This window comes from Solea solea, chromosome 14 (assembly GCF_958295425.1).
Source record: "Solea solea chromosome 14, fSolSol10.1, whole genome shotgun sequence".
NCBI classification, from domain to species: domain Eukaryota; kingdom Metazoa; phylum Chordata; class Actinopteri; order Pleuronectiformes; family Soleidae; genus Solea; species Solea solea.
This window is the reverse complement of record NC_081147.1, coordinates 11489855-11511672: the sequence shown is the minus strand read 5'-3', so window position 1 is coordinate 11511672 and position 21818 is coordinate 11489855. Positions and strand designations below refer to the sequence as shown.

The window sequence follows — 21818 nt, the reverse complement described above, 5'->3', positions numbered from 1 at the left end:
ACATACTAAACTTTGACATTTTTGTCAAATTTTGCACGACATACTAAACTATGACATTTTTGTCAAATTTTGGACGACATACTAATCTATGACATTTTTGTCAAATTTTGGACGACATACTAAACTATGACATTTTTGTCACAGTTTGGACGACATACTAAACTATGACATTTTTTTTAAATTTTGGACGACATACTAAACTATGACATTTTTTTTTCTTTTTGGACGACATGCTAAAGTATGACATTTTTGTCAAATTTTGCACGACATATAAACAATGACATTTTTGTCTAATTTTGGACGACATAGTAAACTATGACATTTTTGTCAAATTTTGGACGACATACTAATCTACGACATTTTTGTCACGTTTTGGACGACATACTAAACTATGACATTTTTGTCAAATTTGCACGACATACTAAACTATGAGGGCCACACAGTGGTGTAGTGGTTAGCACTCTCGCCTTGCAGCGAGAAGACCCGGGTTCGAGCCCCGGTTGGAACAAGGGCCTTTCTGCATGGAGTTTGCATGTTCTCCCTGTGTGTGCGTGGGTTCTCTCCGGGTACTCCGGCTTCCTCCCACAGTCCAAAAACATGCAATGTGGGGATAGGTAAATTGGACACTCCAAATTGACCATAGGAGTGAGTGTGAGAGTGAATGGTTGTTTGTCTCTATATGTGTGTGGCCCTGCGATGGACTGGCGAACTGTCCAGGGTGTACCCCGCCTATCGCCCGATGTAGCTGAGATTGGCACAGCACCCCCCGCGACCCTCTGGCAGAGGATAAAGCGGTAGATGATGACTGACTGACTGACTGACTAAACTATGACATGTTTGTCAAATTTTGGACGACATAGTAAACTATGACATTTTTGTCTAATTTTGGACGACATACTAAACTATGACATTTTTGTCAAATTTTGGACGACATACTTATCTATGACATTTTTGTCACGTTTTGGACGACATACTAAACTATGACATTTTTGTCAAATTTTGCACGACATACTAAACTATGACATTTTTGTCAAATTTTGGACGACATACTAATCTATGACATTTTTGTCAAATTTTGGACGACATACTAATCCATGACATTTTTGTCAAATTTTGGACAACATACTAAAATATGACATTTTTGTCAAATTTTGCACGACATACTAAACTATGACATTTTTGTCTAATTTTGGACGACATAGTAAACTATGACATTTTTGTCTAATTTTGGACGACATCCTAAACTATGACATTTTTGTCAAATTTTGGACGACATACTAAACTCTGACATTTATGTCCAATTTTGGACGACATACTAAGCTATGACATTTTTTTCACATTTTGGACGACATACTAAGCTATGACATTTTTGTCACGTTTTGGACGACATACTAAACTATGACATTTTTGTAAAATTTTCGACGACATACTAAATTATGACATTTTTGTCAAATTTTGCACGACATACTAAACTATGACATTTTTGTCTAATTTTGGACGACATAGTAAACTATGACATTTTTGTCTAATTTTTGATGACATACTAAACTAGGACATTTCTGTCACATTTTGGACGAGATACTAAACTATGACATTTTTGTCTAATTTTGGACAACATACTATCTATGACATTTATGTCACATTTTGGACGACATACTAAGCTATGACATTTTTGTCACAGTTTGGACGACATACTTTTAACTATGACATTTTTGTCACAGTTTGGACGACATACTAAACTATGACATTTTTTTAAAATTTTGGACGACATACTAAACTATGACATTTTTTTTTCTTTTTGGACAACATACTAAAATATGAAATTCTTGTCAAATTTTGCACGACATACTAAACTATGACATTTTTGTCTAATTTTGGACAACATACTATCTATGACATTTATGTCACATTTTGGACGACATACTTTTAACTATGACATTTTTGTCACAGTTTGGACGACATACTAAACTATGACATTTTTTTAAAATTTTGGACGACATACTAAACTATGACATTTTTTTTTCTATTTGGACAACATACTAAAATATGAAATTTTTGTCAAATTTTGCACGACATACTAAACTATGACATTTTTGTCTAATTTTGGACAACATACTAAGCTATGACATTTTTGTCACAGTTTGGACGACATACTTTTAACTATGACATTTTTGTCACAGTTTGGATGACATACTAAACTATGACATTTTTTTAAAATTTTGGACGACATACTAAACTATGACATTATTGTCACGTTTTGGACGACATACTAAACTATGACTTTTTCTTCAAATTTTGGACGACATACTAAACTATGACATGTTTGTCTAATTTTGGACGACATAGTAAACTATGACATTTTTGTCTAATTTTGGACGACATACTAAACTATGACATTATTGTCACGTTTTGGACGACATACTAAACTATGACTTTTTCTTCAAATTTTGGACGACATACTAAACTATGACATGTTTGTCTAATTTTGGACGGCATAGTAAACTATGACTTTTTGTCTAATTTTGGACGACATACTAAACTATGACATATTTGTCAAATTTTGGACGACATACTAATCTATGACATTTTTGTCACGTTTTGGTCGACATACTAAACTATGACTTTTTCTTCAAATTTTGGACGACATACTAAACTATGACATTTTTGTCACGTTTTGGACGATATACTAAAGTATGACATTTTTGTCAAATTTTGCACGACATACTAAACTATGACATGTTTGTCTAATTTTGGACGACATACTAAACTATGACATTTTTGTCAAATTTTGGACGACATACTAATCTATGACATTTTTGTCACGTTTTGGTCGACATACTAAACTATGACTTTTCCTTCAAATTTTGGTCGACATACTAAACTATGACATTTTTGTCACGTTTTGGACGATATACTAAAGTATGACATTTTTGTCAAATTTTGCACGACATACTAAACTATGACATGTTTGTCTAATTTTGGACGACATACTAAACTATGACATTTTTGTAAAATTTTGGACGACATACTAATCTATGACATTTTTGTCACGTTTTGGACGACATACTTAACTATGACATTTTTGTCAAATTTTGGACAACATACTAAACTATGACATTTTTGTCAAATTTTGGACAACATACTAAAATATGACATTTTTGTCAAATTTTGCACGACATAGTAAACTATGACATTTTTGTCTAATTTTGGACAACATACTAAACTCTGACATTTTTGTCTAATTTTGGACGACATACTAAACTATGATATTTCTGTCACATTTTGGACGAGATACTAAACTATGACATTTTTGTCTAATTTTGGACAACATACTATCTATGACATTTATGTCACATTTTGGACGACATACTAAGCTATGACATTTTCGTCACAGTTTGGACGACATACTTAACTATGACATTTTTGTCACAGTTTGGACGACATACTAAACTATGACATTTTTTTTAAATTTTGGACGACATACTAATCTATGACATTTTTGTCACGTTTTGGTCGACATACTAAACTATGACTTTTTCTTCAAATTTTGGACGACATACTAAACTATGACATTTTTGTCACGTTTTGGACGATATACTAAAGTATGACATTTTTGTCAAATTTTGCACGACATATAAACAATGACATTTTTGTCTAATTTTGGACGACATAGTAAACTATGACATTTTTGTCTAATTTTGGACGACATAGTAAACTATGACATTTTTGTCAAATTTTGGACGACATACTAATCTACGACATTTTTGTCACGTTTTGGACGACATACTAAACTATGACATTTTTGTCAAATTTGCACGACATACTAAACTATGACAATATTTGTCAAATTTTGGACGACATACTAATCTATGACATTTTTGTCACGTTTTGGACGACATACTAAACTTTGACATTTTTGTCAAATTTTGCACGACATACTAAACTATGACATTTTTGTCAAATTTTGGACGACATACTAATCTATGACATTTTTGTCAAATTTTGGACGACATACTAAACTATGACATTTTTGTCACAGTTTGGACGACATACTAAACTATGACATTTTTTTTAAATTTTGGACGACATACTAAACTATGACATTTTTTTTTCTTTTTGGACGACATGCTAAAGTATGACATTTTTGTCAAATTTTGCACGACATATAAACAATGACATTTTTGTCTAATTTTGGACGACATAGTAAACTATGACATTTTTGTCAAATTTTGGACGACATACTAATCTACGACATTTTTGTCACGTTTTGGACGACATACTAAACTATGACATTTTTGTCAAATTTGCACGACATACTAAACTATGAGGGCCACACAGTGGTGTAGTGGTTAGCACTCTCGCCTTGCAGCGAGAAGACCCGGGTTCGAGCCCCGGTTGGAACAAGGGCCTTTCTGCATGGAGTTTGCATGTTCTCCCTGTGTGTGCGTGGGTTCTCTCCGGGTACTCCGGCTTCCTCCCACAGTCCAAAAACATGCAATGTGGGGATAGGTAAATTGGACACTCCAAATTGACCATAGGAGTGAGTGTGAGAGTGAATGGTTGTTTGTCTCTATATGTGTGTGGCCCTGCGATGGACTGGCGAACTGTCCAGGGTGTACCCCGCCTATCGCCCGATGTAGCTGAGATTGGCACAGCACCCCCCGCGACCCTCTGGCAGAGGATAAAGCGGTAGATGATGACTGACTGACTGACTGACTAAACTATGACATGTTTGTCAAATTTTGGACGACATAGTAAACTATGACATTTTTGTCTAATTTTGGACGACATACTAAACTATGACATTTTTGTCAAATTTTGGACGACATACTTATCTATGACATTTTTGTCACGTTTTGGACGACATACTAAACTATGACATTTTTGTCAAATTTTGCACGACATACTAAACTATGACATTTTTGTCAAATTTTGGACGACATACTAATCTATGACATTTTTGTCAAATTTTGGACGACATACTAATCCATGACATTTTTGTCAAATTTTGGACAACATACTAAAATATGACATTTTTGTCAAATTTTGCACGACATACTAAACTATGACATTTTTGTCTAATTTTGGACGACATAGTAAACTATGACATTTTTGTCTAATTTTGGACGACATCCTAAACTATGACATTTTTGTCAAATTTTGGACGACATACTAAACTCTGACATTTATGTCCAATTTTGGACGACATACTAAGCTATGACATTTTTTTCACATTTTGGACGACATACTAAGCTATGACATTTTTGTCACGTTTTGGACGACATACTAAACTATGACATTTTTGTAAAATTTTCGACGACATACTAAATTATGACATTTTTGTCAAATTTTGCACGACATACTAAACTATGACATTTTTGTCTAATTTTGGACGACATAGTAAACTATGACATTTTTGTCTAATTTTTGATGACATACTAAACTAGGACATTTCTGTCACATTTTGGACGAGATACTAAACTATGACATTTTTGTCTAATTTTGGACAACATACTATCTATGACATTTATGTCACATTTTGGACGACATACTAAGCTATGACATTTTTGTCACAGTTTGGACGACATACTTTTAACTATGACATTTTTGTCACAGTTTGGACGACATACTAAACTATGACATTTTTTTAAAATTTTGGACGACATACTAAACTATGACATTTTTTTTTCTTTTTGGACAACATACTAAAATATGAAATTCTTGTCAAATTTTGCACGACATACTAAACTATGACATTTTTGTCTAATTTTGGACAACATACTATCTATGACATTTATGTCACATTTTGGACGACATACTTTTAACTATGACATTTTTGTCACAGTTTGGACGACATACTAAACTATGACATTTTTTTAAAATTTTGGACGACATACTAAACTATGACATTTTTTTTTCTATTTGGACAACATACTAAAATATGAAATTTTTGTCAAATTTTGCACGACATACTAAACTATGACATTTTTGTCTAATTTTGGACAACATACTAAGCTATGACATTTTTGTCACAGTTTGGACGACATACTTTTAACTATGACATTTTTGTCACAGTTTGGATGACATACTAAACTATGACATTTTTTTAAAATTTTGGACGACATACTAAACTATGACATTTTTTTTTCTATTTGGACAACATACTAAAATATGAAATTTTTGTCAAATTTTGCACGACATACTAAACTATGACATTTTTGTCTAATTTTGGACGACATACTAAACTATGACATTTTTGTCTAATTTTGGACAACATACTAACTATGACATTTATGTCCAATTTTGGACGACATACTAAGCTATGACATTTTTGTCACATTTTGGACGACATACTAAGCTATGACATTTTTGTCACAGTTTGGACGACATACTTAACTATGACATATTTGTCACAGTTTGGACGACATACTAAGCTATGACACTTTTGTCAAATTTTGGACGACATACTAAAGTATGACATTTTTGTCTAATTTTGGACGACATACTAAACTATGACATTATTGTCACATTTTGGACGACATACTAAACTATGACATTTTTTTCAAATTTTGGACGACATACTAAACTATGAAATTTTTTTTTCTTTTTGGACGACATACTAAAGTATGACATTTTTTTCAAATTTTGCACGACATACTTAACTATGACATTTTTGTCACATTTTGGACGACATACTAAACTATGACATTTCTGTCACATTTTGGACGAGATACTAAACTATGACATTTTTGTCTAATTTTGGACAACATACTATCTATGACATTTATGTCACATTTTGGACGACATACTAAGCTATGACATTTTTGTCACAGTTTGGACGACATACTAAACTATGACATTTTTTTAAAATTTTGGACGACATACTAAACTATGACATTTTTTTTTCTTTTTGGACGACATGCTAAACAATGACATTTTTGTCTAATTTTGGACGACATAACATGACATTTTGGTGAATACACAAAAGACATATCATCCTCCCATAATCTTGTCATGAGGGTTGCAGTTCAGTTGGATCTTTCTGGAAATGCTGAACTAAGTCATTAATTATAGAGCAGCGCTTCGGCACTGCTCAGGCTGGACACAGGCTGTGAGCTGTCCGTGGTGCTGAAATGGCCAGTCCAGGCTCAGTTTGAAGCTGACTGGTTTCCTCAACATCTTAAAAACTCCACTGGTGTTCATACTCACTTTAATTTAGCACATATTTAATACCTGTTGTGTTGATGCCTCCACATAATAACTACTGATTTGTTTTACAATAATGCCAAAACAAAATTGCTTTGAGATTTGAGTGGTGAAAACAGAATCAGCAGAGTATTACAAGATTATATTCTTAATGAGGAATTCTCTGTAAGTTAATGGAGCTTCATTTACTTCTGGGTTCTGATCTAATATGGTCCCTATAAAAGCGGAGGTGGGTTTGAAATGTGCCTGAGAGACATTGCAGAGATTTTATCTCAACAGAAAAAGTGAATTGATCACCAAAGTTGTTAAAATTCTGCCTGAGGGGAAGCATGAAGGTGCATCCAAAATACATGACGAGTTGTCAAGTAAGTCAGAACCGCCAAAGGGTGATTAGGGTTACTCCACTGGGAACCTTTATTATTAAAGTGGAACCAAATCCTCTGCTCATGTGTCTGATAGATGTTGTCATCATGGAGTAGGTGTATGTTTTTACCTGATGACGATGAAGAGGAGGAAAATCAAATCAGAGCATCACCAAAGTTAATCCTCTGGGAGTCCTGTACAAAAAGTTGTACCAGTCCATTAACATGGTGCTGCTGTGGAGACACTGTACTTAAAGGTCCATTTTGTAACATTTAGGAGCAAAAAATGAAAATGATATATAATACTGCTTTCAGCTTTAACATATAAAAAATGTGGCTTTTGTAGCCTTTTGTAAGGCCTTTTATATATACTTTAGGCAAAGGCCTTACTTTATGGAAGCCACCATTATGCTTCCATTAGATGTCACCAATTCTCTCACACAGGACCATTAAATACAGATCACAGAACTAGATATTTCTAATGAAAATATTAGAGAAAAGGGATTAAATTGTTTCCCAACTTCAGAGACAATCATCTGAAAGAGGTTCAAGAAGATGTAAATGATTCCATGCTGTGACCTGCTGGCAAATTGTTGTAGGTTCTTTGATGTGATTTGTTTCCATTTCATTAACTCGGGATGTGAAAACTTTCAGAGGACAAGCACCAGTTTTTGACTTAATGAACCAATTGTCTGATGGGAGCAGGTGAGAGAAATACACCAGAGAAAATCCCTGGTTCATTCATTTATCACACTGAGCCACCTCATTGACTGTACCAGTGCAGCTGCCAGTAAGTTTTTGTGTGTGTGTACACTTGATTTGTTACCTCCTTAGGATCTTTTCTGGCAGAAACACCGACCTTGCCAGGACCAGTAGTCCTCATGGAGACCAAAACCTGGTCCTAATGAGGCAGAACCTAATTTCTGAGGAACTGTTTAGGTTTTGGGTGAAGATCTGAATTGTGGGTAAGTTAAGGATAAGTTTAGGGATAACGCTCTGTTTAGACTTTCCAAATGACTGGAAGTCAGCATAGTCCAATCCAAACCAATTTATTTATAAAGCACATTTAAAAACAACATTGTTGATCAAAGTGCTGCACAGTAATAAATCCAAAATTTAAAAAAAACATAAAACACAAACAGAGCAAAACACACATAACAGGTGAGAGGCAAAGCAAAGAGAGGAGTCCTTAAAAGACACTTAAAAACAGTGATGAGGCTGAACTTCAGCGTTGTTTTGGGGACGATCAAGAGCAACTGATCAGCTGATCTTAGGCACTGTGAAGGAGTGTAAAGCTGAAGTAGGTCAGCGAGGTAACGTGGAGCAAGTCCATTAAGACACTTGAATACAAACAATAGCAACTTAAAATCGACCCTGTGCGGCTAAAAGGATAGCTGCACCAACCTGTGTGTGTGTGTGTGTGTGTGTGTGCGAGAGAGAGAGTCTAATTTGGTCTTTATTACTTTGCATTGGTTTACAGATAAGAGCAAAGTGCTTTGAATGATGGCTTGATGATATGCTGATTGGTTGATTGATTAGCAATTCTGCTGGCAGTGGGTTTCCCTGTGGATCCACTAACAGTGCTGAGGATGACAACAACAGCAGCAGCAGCAGCAGCAGCAACAGTGAGCGAGACTAAATCCATCAGTCCCTATACTCTGAGCCGCACAGACCAGGCTCCAGCAGGAAATAGCACAGCTGACTCAGTTACAGTATAGTATAATGTCCGTGAAAAATGATTTTTGAGACTGTAACTATAACTAAAAAAAAAGAGGTCAGCTCAGGCTTCAGTTAATGCAGTTGAAGCAGTCACAGGTTCACAGAAACTCATGTCAGTTTTGTTCAAGCTATTGAAGTCAGTTGTCAGTAAAATTAGATGGAGCAGAGGTTAACCGCATACATCTTTCATCAGGGTACATCACTGCTCACCTCCATAACACCGACAGTTTCACTGTCATGGTCACATGCTAATGAAAAGGAAAGTAATTCCCAAAAGAACACACCATGGATATAAAATACAAGGCAGGACAAAGTGAAAGGCTGTAGACTCCTGCAAATGCATTTAATTTCATCATGGAGGACATTCCCTGCAGTATGTAGGAAAAAAATGATATACACCCATGCAATAAACCCAAGTCACAGTGTGTGTGTGTGTGTGTGTGCGTGTGCGTGTGTGTGTGTGTTGCCTCAGCTGTACCAGAGTCAGGAACTGCTTCAGCATCTCAGTTGCAGTTTTACAGCATCAGTTACAGCAGCAGTTGGCAGGTCAGCCTGTAAAAAATCCTGTGTTGGCCTATAAATATTAATGGATCTAAAGCAGTTTGCACTGTCGTTGCCTGGAACTTTTATTCCAAAGAGGAATTGACTCAGAACTGTATGGAATCAATACAGAGGCGGGAGACCTGTCTGATCAGGGCAAGAGCAGAGACGAGAGAGAGCAGAGCCAGTCAAATGAGGAGGACAGGAAAATGAGGAAAGAAGCGATGTGGTCAAGGGGGTGCACTGGTAGGAGTATATAGGGCTATTTAAAGCTGCACTTGTCAATATTTTTACATCAACAATGGATCAAATGGCTGTGTAATGTGAAAAGTGTTGCTTGCACTGAGCAACGATCAGGTAATCTAGCACCACCCAAACCACTCAACAGAGTTCAAAGCAGAGCTAAAAGGGGAGGGCATTGGACAGATAATCATGTGTTAGTCAGAAATGCAACTTCAAATGATTGTCTCTGTTTCTTTGTGTCTGCAGATATTTTCGAGCAGTTACCTACTTTATGAATATGACACAATAACAACAGAAACACATGAACAAAACAGCAACAAAAGCATTCAAATAATAGTCCTTAATCTTTTTAATTTAAAAAAATGACATTACACACTCTGCTTACACTTGTCGGCTTCATACGACTCTCTCTGTATTTCACAGCATAGCAGTGTTTGGATCTCATGTGGCCCCGCGACATGGTCACGCTGCACACAGGAAGTGTGCAGCAGCAACATTGCGCTAGTAAAGTGAGATAACTGATGACAGGTAAACACAAAGAAAGGGAATTCTACTGCTTAAATTTTTTGGGGGGATTTTTGCTTCCACTCCCTCATTTAACTCTTTAAAGCTCTTATGACCATCATGATAATTAGGCTGTCTGGATTTATTTTGACTTTATGGCTGTAGAATTGTCAAAAAATGTTCAATGAGTCAGTGCTTCTGTCCCTTTTTCCCAAGATAACTTTTTATTTTTTTTGTTAAACCGTTTAGGAATTACAGTACTGAGAAGCTGATGTATATTCTACTGCAGAGATTGGATCACAGGTGCTGCCCTCTGCTGGTTTAAGTCATACTTATCTGATAGATTCCAGTTTGTTCACGTTAATGATAAAGCCTCACTACAAACTAAAATTAATTGTGGAGTTCCACAAGGCTCAGTGCTTGGGCCTATTCTTTTTACCTTATATATGCTTCCTCTAGGGAACATTATTAGAAAGCACAACATACACTTTCATTGTTATGCAGATGACACACAGCTATATTTATCAATGAGGCCGGATGAAATAAATCAGGTTGTTCAACTCCAGGAATGTCTCAGAGACATTAAGTCCTGGATGACCTGTAACTTTCTACTTTTAAACTCAGAAAAAACTGAGGTCATTATACTCGGCCCTAAACACCTCAGAGAAAAACTTTCGGATCACATTGTCACTTTAGATGACATCACCCTGGCTTCCAGTTCCACTGTGAGGAACCTTGGAGTTACTTTTGACTCATTTGATTCACACATAAAACTAATTTCCAGAACAGCCTTCTTCCACCTGCGGAACATTATGAAAATTAGAAACATTCTGTCTTTACAGGATGCTGAAAAACTAGTTCATGCTTTTGTTACATCTAGATTAGGTTACTGTAACTCCTTATTATCAGGATGTTCCAACAAGTCTGTTAGAACCCTTCAGTTAATTCAAAATGCTGCAGCACGAGTTCTGACAGGAACTAGAAAGAGAGACCATATAACTCTAGTGTTAGCTTCTCTACACTGGCTCCCCGTACAGTTTAGAATTCAATTTAAAATCCTCCTCCTCACGTACAAAGCACTTAATGGTCAGGCCCCTTCATACCTGAAAGACCTAGTCTTACCCTATCACAATAATAGACCACTTAGGTCACAAAATACAGGTTTACTTGTGGTTCCCAGAGTCTGTAAGAGCAGAATGGGAGGCAGAGCCTTTAGTTACCAGGCTCCTCTCCTGTGGAACCAGCTCCCAATGATAGTTCGGGAGGCGGACACTCTCTCTGTATTTAAAGTTAGACTTAAAACTTTCCTTTTTAATAAAGCTTATAGTTAGAGCTGGTTCAGGGAAACCTGGACCATCTCTTAGTTATGCTGCTATAGAAATAAACTGCTGGGGGATTTTCCTGTGGTGCACGCACATTCACTCTCTCACACTCAGGATATGCTTATGACTTAACCTTGTCTCTTTCTCTCCCTAGTTTGTGTCTTTCCTTCCTTCCCTCTTTCTCTCTCTCTGTATTCTCATCATGCAGGTTGCAGGACCAAAACTGGGTAGCCAGTTTTCGAGGCTACCCATATCATCACCATTATTATTGTGCTATAATTAAAAAGTCGATATCATTAACTGTATTAACTTGTAACCTGATACAGTTGTTGTGTATCTGCTCCTGGTCTCTCTCTCTCTTCTGTCTCTACCTCATCTCCCTCTTGTCCTTTCTCTCCCCCCCTTTCTGTCCCCCACCTCTCCGCTGTCCCCCATTTTCCCTTTCACCCCAGCCGGTCGAGGCAGATGACCGCACATCTCTGAGCCTGGTTCTGTCAGAGATTTCTTCATGTTAACAGGGAGTTTTTTCTCTCCACTGATGCCTAGTGCTTGCTCATTGTGTAAACTGTTGGGGCTCTCTGCTCTCCTTGATGTTGTCTATGTACAGTGCCTTGAGATAATGTATGTTATGATTTGGCGCTATACAAATAAAATTGAATTGAATGTCACAAACGTGTGACACGCTGGTGAATCTTGTCTGTGATTGGACAGTTATACTTCACGTATATGGGTGCAAAGCTATATTTCTCTACTTCCCCGGTATCCATCCATCTTCTACCACTTTATCCTCCACATGAGGGTCACACAGGGTGCTGTGCCAATCTCAGCTAACATAGGGCGAAAGGCGGGGTCACACCCTGGACAGATCGCCCATAGTCCATAGTTTTTGAATTTTCTAGATATCACAAACAGTCTAGGAGTTACGGTAATGAGAAGTATGCACGTCAAATCCTGTCGGCAACAACAGGATTGTAACAAACTCTCCGGTTAACTCTCCCTTGACAGAGCCTGTAGCATACAAATACAGATGCATTGTTTCTGTTCACGAAAGAGAAGCAGAAATATAAAAAACACAAAAATCGACAAAAATTATACACCGCAGCTTTAATTAGTAATTCATACAGTTTATAACATGAGCACTTTGTTTTCTCTACTGACCCCAAGTGGCTACAAATGGAGTGGACTGAAGGTTCTGAGATAATATGGTCATATATCACGATGTTTGCTTAATGGTCTAAAATATATCTGGAGGTTTCCTCCCTGGTAAAAAAAATTAAAAAAGGAAACCAAAACAGCTTCAGTGTGTTGTGGTGAACGGAGCTTCATCTTAGAGAACAACAGAAACACTGGCTTTTCATTAAGCAGTACAATAACAATCAATCTGCTTTTTTAGAGCAGTTTCAAGCAAACTTCCACTGTCTGTACTCTCTCATACAAAGCAGATTAATTACATTTCCTGTTGTCAGTTTTACTTTAAATTCTCTCCCTGTTTCATTTGCACTTCTTAATACTGATATTGTTGACTTCATTGTCCAGCTATAAATATTTACAATTGTCTTAATAGTTTTAATCAAATAACTTCTGGAGTTAAACTAAAACCACATAAGGGTGAAAACTGACATGAAATAGAGGAGGTTATCATAGACTGAAAACAGTTTGCATTTAATAATAAATTTGACATTGTTATGTTATAAAAATCAGTTTGAGGTCATCTTTCAGGCACTGGCTGGTTGATCCAGAAACAGATGATGCAGAAACTTGATTAACGCCATAGGTAAATTCCCTGCACCTTCAGCACCATCACTGTGAATCCTCTTCAACAGTAGCACACAGTACAGCCTCCAAAATGTCAGTTGACTCAGCACCTCTTTGGAACAGTTTCAATAAAACTGAACTTTATAACATTCATGGAACGGGTATTCACACCATCACTGCTACATTACACTGCAGTCGTTTTAACTTGGTATTCCTGATAAACAGTCAGCTGATTGTATGGTTTCAGGAGCCTGCACAGTTTCCTGACACAGCTATAGATTAGAATAATTCATAAGAATAAGTGCATTTGACATGCTGTCAGATAACATCACTGTTATGTAACGTGCTTCTGACCAAACCACTGTCTCCAAAATATTCAGTATTCAACTAATATGCCTTCAGTTTAATTGCACAGTAGGTGATGTAACTTTGATCCAGTAGGCAGACACTCTCCCTAAGTTCATCTTAAAACTTTCCTCTTTAATAAAGCTTATAGTAAGGGCGGGTTCAAGAGACCTCTGAACCAACAGGCAACCTTAGTTCTTATTTTTAGGTAACCCTGATTCCAGAGCTTCTACACCACAGCTCAAATACTACAACTATTATTATATATTAAATAACTACTCATTACTGTTAACATTAATATTATCCTCATCCGCCTTTCATCAACAGCTTGCCCTTTCCTGACGGGCAGTCCATGGCCAAAAGGAAAGGAATTGGAATCACACCCTAGACGAGATGAAGAAGATAATAGTGACGATGATAATTGTCATTAATGTTAATCATTTTTTTTAAATGCTCCTGGTCTCTATCTTCTTCTCTTTCCACTCTTTGTAAATGTGATTTCTTTTTAATCGACTGAACTTGTTTCTGTACGTGTGTCCGTTCTGAGAGAGCTGATCCCATCTCTGGGGCTCTTCCTGAGGTTTCTCCCATTTTTCCCCTGTACAAAGGGTCATTAACTGTTTAAACTGTATTCTGGGTTTTGTTTATCTGTATATATTCACAGGTCAAAGTAAGAGCCCTTCTGTGCTGTGTGCTGTGTGGTTCTGGTATCAATTTATTTTATATGATAATCATGTGCATGATTTTCTGCCTTTTCCAATTTACAAGAAAGCGATCCCTCAGAACTGGGATCTGGATGTTGTCCAGGCCTCTGCACTGACACACTGGTCTCCTGTTGTCTCCATACTGTGTGTACATGCATCCTAAAAAGTAGCCCACAGCTTCATATGCCTTCATGAAAACATTTCTGGCCTCCATCTCGGTTTTGTCACCTGAATTTAATAACTTCCATAGCCTGCAGACTCCTGAGTGGTTTACTTGGACTTTACTTGGACTTGGAAATTAGTAATTTAATAACACTTTCTGGAAATCTTTCTGTTCAACCACTAGAGAGCAGTGTCCTCCAAAACAACACCTGAGGTGATGGTGCAGGCTGTCTGTCAGCTGAATCAGTGTAGTAGCCAGAGTAATCACTTAGCAGTGTGGGAGGTGTCATGTGGGCCTGACTTTTTTATAAAAGTGATACATATTTTGTCGCTGAATAGTGAATTACACTACTTTTTCATGATTTGTCACTTGGCCCTCATGCTCAGTGATATAATTTCTGCTCATGACGTGGAAGTTGCTGATCACTGTGTCCTCCACACTAATGAGGAAAAGCAGAGAAAAGCAAGCATTGCTACACTAATATCAAGCACCCAGACAATTATTTATAGCAGTAATTATAAACTGCTGGCAGTTCAAAACTGGAAGGGCCAGATTGCGCTCTACTTGTATGTCTGCAGAAGTAGAAACAGCTGCATCTAGTGGAGTAAATCCATTTTCTAGCTCCAAGGGAGTCCAGGACACGAGTCTGAGAGCATCAGTACATATGCTGTGTGAACAGGGGCTGGTAAGATCAGTTTTCCCCTGGCAGCACAGCTCAAAGGACCAAATTAACTGACAGAAAGACAGCAGATCGTCTAGATCAAATTATACTGATTTGTAAAGAAAAAAGCCAAGATGTTTTTTGAGTGATCAATCAAAATGTAGCAGCAAACCACTGCATTTTATCAGTCATCTGCTTTATTAGCAATGGTTTGTTAGTTTTCACAAACCACTCTCAGTCTCTGGTTCATTAAGTTTTTTTTCCTCCAATTAAAAACACATGCATGAATTCTCTCACTAAAATCTCGACACAACCCAAAAACTTCCAGGTGTTATGAAGCTGCCTGATGAGTCATAATTTATTCAGTTCTTACTGAGGTTCAGACAAAATAATAATAAAAAAACAAACAAACACAAATGTTTAGTTCAAGCCATCTATGTATTTAAATTTCAATAAGCAGGAGCTTAAAGGCTACAGATCTCGAAGTGTTAATGTCAGTCTCAATGCCCCCTAAAATTCTAACACAGCGATATCAAACTGTATGGACTGGTTCAGATCTGCTAACAGCACTGACAAAGCGGGATATAATGCGGAAAAGGTGCAAGTCCTCTGGAGATCTAACTTGTCTCCTGCTGCGCAGATGCCTGGGCTGAAGATTCAGGGTCATCTGCTCTGGTCTCTTCGGAGTCATCACTGCTTCCATATTTGTTGTTTAACGAACGTCCCAAAAACAGCCAGTACTCTTTACGGATGGTGTCCTTCTCCTGCGCAAGAAGTTGACAAATCTTCCAGGGAGGTAAAAACATAGGGAGGGTTATAAAAACAATATTAAATATTGTTAATATTAGAATTCAACTTAGAGAATTATTGAAACTCCTTTGCCTTGGCACCTACTTCTAGGGCTTTTCTTAAAGTTTCTTTTCGTTCTTCTTCCTCCACATTACTGCTCTCCAAGACATCCTCATAGCAATCAAAGAGAAAGGCTAGAAGGTATGGTGAACAGTGTGTCTCTTTCAGCTCCTGGGCTCTCGCCAGCAGGCCTGGCTGAGATGACAGACCTCTGTCTTGCAGCATCCTTGAGGAAAAAAATGGAGATACTGTCAGTGAGCTTCTCTATTTTTAATGAGCAAGACTCAACTCAGTTTTCCCCCTGTAGTCTCAATAAGAAATCAACATTAAAATGTCAGTGGTTGTACTGGAAAATAAAAAAAGACAGAATTTTGCCTGAATATATATACACATGTATGTATGTATGTATGTATGTATGTATATACACATGTATGTATGTATGTATGTATGTATGTATGTATGTATGTATGTATATATATATATATATATATATATATATATATATATATATATATATATATATATATATATATATATATATATATACACATATATATATATATATATATATATATATATACACATATATATATATATATGTGTGTGTGTGTGAAAAATGTATAACGCATTTTCCACCTTACCCTTTTAAATAATTCCATGCACTTTCATTGTGGGGAGCCTTCTTGATCTGTTTCAGACAATACCTTACATCAATAAAAGAAAAACACAGCATTAGTCATATGTAAGAAGAGATGCTTGCTACTCAAAAAAGTAGTATTGTCAGATCAAAATCAGACCCTTTAATTAAACTATCCAAACTATCTTCCAAACTATTAAAAATCTTAAATCTCAACTTCCAAATCCTGCAAAGTATTGTGTCTAAATTTATAATTTGAGGGTAAATACTCACTGAATTTCTCTCTCCACGATGATTGGGTCAGAGAAACCTGTGGTGTGAGAAATTACAAAATGCCTCTGGTTCCAGGCAGAGTTATTCCTCACATCTTCCTCCAAAAGATTCTCCACAAATTCCAGCTCATTATCCCACAGTTTGTACTCCTGAAAATGTAATAAAACAAGGGTTGGCAACAAACTTGTTTATGAAATCATGATGTGATTTTAATGGTGGCCCTGGAATTATTCAGAAAAACACTGTCTACAAAAAGCCTTGAACAAAACTACAAAATGAATAAGTAAAAGGGCTCAGTCTGGCAGAGTGGCTCACTGTGGGCAGAAAACTAGATCACTATCCTCAATTCCTGGAGCCAAAATGTGCAGAGGGCCTCAACACTACCTGGATGACCCACTGTCGGTGCTGCCAGGCGTGGTAGTTCTTTGCATCTTGGCTGAGAATATCTGCAATGAACTCCAGTTCCTCTGTGGGGTCATTCAACCACTCCACCACCATACGTCTGTGATGCCTGGAAGATGAGTAGGGAAAATAGGTTTTGTAAAGTGGGTTCATAGATAAACAGCAGATTGATAAGCATGTGACCTGCCAGCACTCACCAGACTTGATAGTTTTTGGGTTGCTCTTCAATGATGGCAGTGATGTACCTCATCTCCTCCCTCAGGTCCTTTGATAAGGCTTGCAGCAGAACTCGGCGGTAGTGCCTGCACAAACACTTCAGTTTCAAGTAACTCATTTTTAAACATATACAAATTTACTGCTATTCAGAAGGTACATCATATGCAAATTGCAAATTGTGAGATTGACAATACATTTATTACATGCAAGCCCAATTATTAAATTAAGACCCAAGGATAAAAATGGCTACTTCCTATCTAAAATTATGTTCAAGCATCATTTGGAAAGTAATATTCTAAACTATGTACATTTGTTTTTCACATGTTATTAAACACATGCACCATGCTCACCATACTGTGTAATTTGCAGCATTTAGGTCGATGGCATCTGCTGTCAAGGCGAACGCCCGTTCACTTTTTTCATCATTCTTCAGGAGGGCACGGAAATAGTCGTAAACATCTGAGACTGTGAGAAGAAATGTATGTGAATCAATTACAAAAGTCTGAAATTCACCATAAAAGTTGTGACTGCTGCTGTGCATGTGTGAACTAAACTTGTGCAGATACTGTGCTCACTGTAATTATTTCTGTATGAAGTTTTAAAAAAAAAGAAATGATGCTAGCAAAGTATAATCGATGTGCATGTGTTTGTTGTTCAACTGCACCCATCATTGATAAGTACCATGTGATGTGAAAGTGATGCCTCACCACCACCACCTCATAAATTGCGAGCGCCACCACTAATATTTCATACAATCATTAATATGGAGGAGCTACTAATGATTTTCAATAACACATTGTGTGAGCACAAAGACCCAACACTATCTTGATTGTTTAATTGTTTTGAGTAATAGATTACTGCATCAAATCATCACAAACCCTCTCCTTGTTCTACATAAAAGTTAATAATGTAGTTGTACATCTGCAGTGCAGAAAAGTGACCATGGTGAGGAGAGCAGAGGAATAGGTTTGCACTAACTTGTCACTATGGCAGTACATGTACAGTACAGCTTCATGAGATCAAGAAAAGTCATATGTTGTTTCTTTATGTGCTGGTAAACATTGCTCCATGAAAGGCTCAAGTTTACAGTATGTTTTCTGCTACATTTAGATTAGCTACACTAATAGGAAGTCACATGAATAAGCTGCTTGTTCAGAGTACATAACAATATATTATGACATCAAGTGTAGCTGCAAACGTTAATCTCAAAGTCATTTAAAGTTATTAGCTGAAGGCAGGTTTCAACAGGCTTGACTCATATGTACTGTTTCTATTGGTCAATCACCAAGGCGTGGAAGAGTCATGTAAAGGTTTGGCACATTTATTTTTTCACTTGCTATCCATCCATCTTCTACCGTTTTATCCTTGACGTGAGGGAGGCGAGGGGCGCTGTGTCAACCTCAGCCGACATATCGCAAAGGGTGGGGTACACCCTGGACAGATTGCCAGTCCATTAAAGGGCCACACATCGAGACAAACAACCATCCATTGTCACAACTATGGTCAATTTAGAGTGTCCAGTTTACCTAATTCCCAAATCTGCTGTGGGAAAAAACTAGAGAACCCACGCATTCACAGGGAGAACCGCACAGGTTATTTCCATCTACATATCCAAGCCTCTCTCAGATCAACAACACATGAAAATATTCCTTCGATGTTACAAGTTGTAGATGAAGGATTATAGCTTTAACAGTAACAAAACAAAAAATAATGTCACGACGAACCTAGCACAGCTTCTCTCACACATGTTGCCAGGACTGCGTGATCGCTAAATATTTTCAAGCATATATCACCTATCCATCCATCATAGCTATCAAAGGTATCAAAGATCCACGGTGCCCTTTATCTAGTAATCAAAAGGTCCATGATACCACATACCTTTCCCTTTAAATCAATTAAACTAAATCTGAACTAAATTAACACAATAATACTGGCTCCTACGTCAAGGTAATACAGTATGGTGTCACAACATTGTGATGCCACAGTATAGAAAGCTCTGACACTGTAGTACATAATGCTAATGATTCTAAGACCATTTTAGTAGTAGTTTGATGCTACTGTGACTTGCATGAATGGGCCAGTGTCACATCCTTGTGGGTACAACGGCCCTTATGGAAAACATTCCAAGGTAAACACTGAGGACTCTACATGACTCCTGTCTCTTACTAACAAGCCCAACAGTCTTACACTTTTCAGAGTAGGCGATCTTCACGACAGGATTTGGTCCATCATCCTGGGGAACAGGCTCCAGGTCAGCCCACTCCTTTCTGTCTCTGAAACACAAAAAGACAGGGGATGATTTCTTGGCCACTATCATATGTTGACACCTCCAGTATGAAGCTACAAATGCACAAAAGACCAAGGTTCATTGCCCTATGTCAGCTGGGATTGGCTCCAACCCTCCGCAACTGAGAGTGTTGATCTGTCAAATAAAGCCAAGCCAATGTTATATATACTTACTGGTCACTTTAGTGGATACACCTAGCTAGTACTGGGTTGGACACTATAGATTCAACAATGTATCTGAATTAAACCTAATTCTGATTTGTGTTCATATTCAGACATGAGAGTATTACACAGTTGCAAATTTATCAGCCAGTCTGAACCATCAAAACAGGGTATTGTTTATGAATTGTGTCACTACCACCCAGATGTTGTAGTAGAACTTGTGGCTCATCAGACAAAACCAAAATGTTCAACCTTGTTTTGTCAAAATGATGTGAGTTTGCATGAACGGTAACCTCAGTTTCCTGTTCTTGGCTGACAGTGTGACACCTGATCTCTTCCTCTGCTGCTGTAGCCCATCTACTTCAAAGAATGACTGGTTGTGTATTCAGAGATGGTCTTCTGCAGACCTTGCTTGTAACAAGTGCTTATCATGTTGTACCAGTCTGGTGATTCTCCTCTGACCACTGGCATTAAGGGGTCAGAGAAGGCTCTAACCCTAACCCAGTGAAATTCTGCTCATTGGATATGGCCTCTTTTATAGACCATTCTCTGTAAACTATACAGATGATTGAGGGTGAAAATCACAGTTGATCAGTAATTACTTTATTATTCAGACCAGCCCATTTGCCATTAACAAACATGATACGTTCAAAGTTACTTAAATCACCTTTCTTCACCAGTCTAATGCTCAGTTGTAAATTCAGCAGGTCATCTTGACCATGTCTACATTCACGATAGCACTGAATTGCTGCCATGTGATTGGCTGATCAAATATTTGACTTAAAAGGCAACTGAATAGGTGCGCCCAGTAAAGCAGCCGGTGCCAAAACGGAGTTTATGCACTTGTGGCAGGAGCGCAAACCATATCAGTTAGCAGGACACTGTTTACATTACACGTTTGTTTACCCGTCACTGTTGAGTCCAGTAATGTACATACTTCATTTGCTGACTTAGTTAGTTACGGAGAAAGTAGCCACAATGCTAACCACCCAAACATTCAATGGAAATGACAGCCAGACACTACCTGTAAAACATATATCGAGTCGGGTCAAGGATATAATCATCCTCAAGTTGGTCTTCAGCCTCAGCATCAAACTCATTTTCTTCTTTCACCTCCACAGATTCATTTGAACTTACTTCGACACCGGACATGGCTAACCTGCTAGCTTAATCGTACCCGTATTTCAAGAGAAGCAGAACAATGACGTCATATCCGGTGAGACGAAACGTACGCTCTGTTGTGATGTTCCTGTAGCAGGTTCTCTTGACTCGTGGACTCATTTACAAACATGGTTTCTCCCTACAGATGTGTTAAATTATTTTTGGAACAACTCGTAATAAATACAAAAGTGATTATTTCACGATAAACAATGGCATTAAATGTACAAAACCACTAGTACAAACGTTCTTAATGTTTCAGTTATTTTCATCTGTCAAATGACACTCGACATTTCTGAGCTATTTTAATA

General features: G+C 37.3%; 1 protein-coding gene across 1 annotated transcript; it reads right to left on the bottom strand.

The window, feature by feature from the left end:
* Positions 1–15864: 15864 nt before the first annotated feature.
* Positions 15865–21544, bottom strand: fnta (farnesyltransferase, CAAX box, alpha). The gene is made up of 9 exons (XM_058650106.1): positions 21374–21544; positions 20089–20174; positions 18252–18366; positions 17883–17987; positions 17668–17794; positions 17284–17432; positions 17015–17077; positions 16419–16599; positions 15865–16309 (listed from the first exon to the last, which is right to left on the bottom strand). The coding sequence occupies exons 1-9, from the start codon at positions 21499–21501 to the stop codon at positions 16142–16144; spliced, it is 1122 nt and encodes a 373-aa protein (XP_058506089.1). The 5' UTR covers positions 21502–21544; the 3' UTR covers positions 15865–16141.
* Between the last annotated feature and the right edge of the window lie 274 nt (positions 21545–21818).

Excerpts from the sequence above, each read along its gene's own strand:
- fnta (XM_058650106.1), bottom strand. The coding sequence starts at position 21,501 with ATGTCCGGTGTCGAAGTAAGTTCAAATGAATCTGTGGAGGTGAAAGAA. Across the intron at positions 18,367-20,088 it reads GATCGCCTACTCTGAAAAGT|TCTCAGATGTTTACGACTAT; the intron begins GTAAGACTGTTG and ends TTCTTCTCACAG. Across the intron at positions 17,433-17,667 it reads ACCGACAGTGGGTCATCCAG|GAGTACAAACTGTGGGATAA; the intron begins GTAGTGTTGAGG and ends TTACATTTTCAG.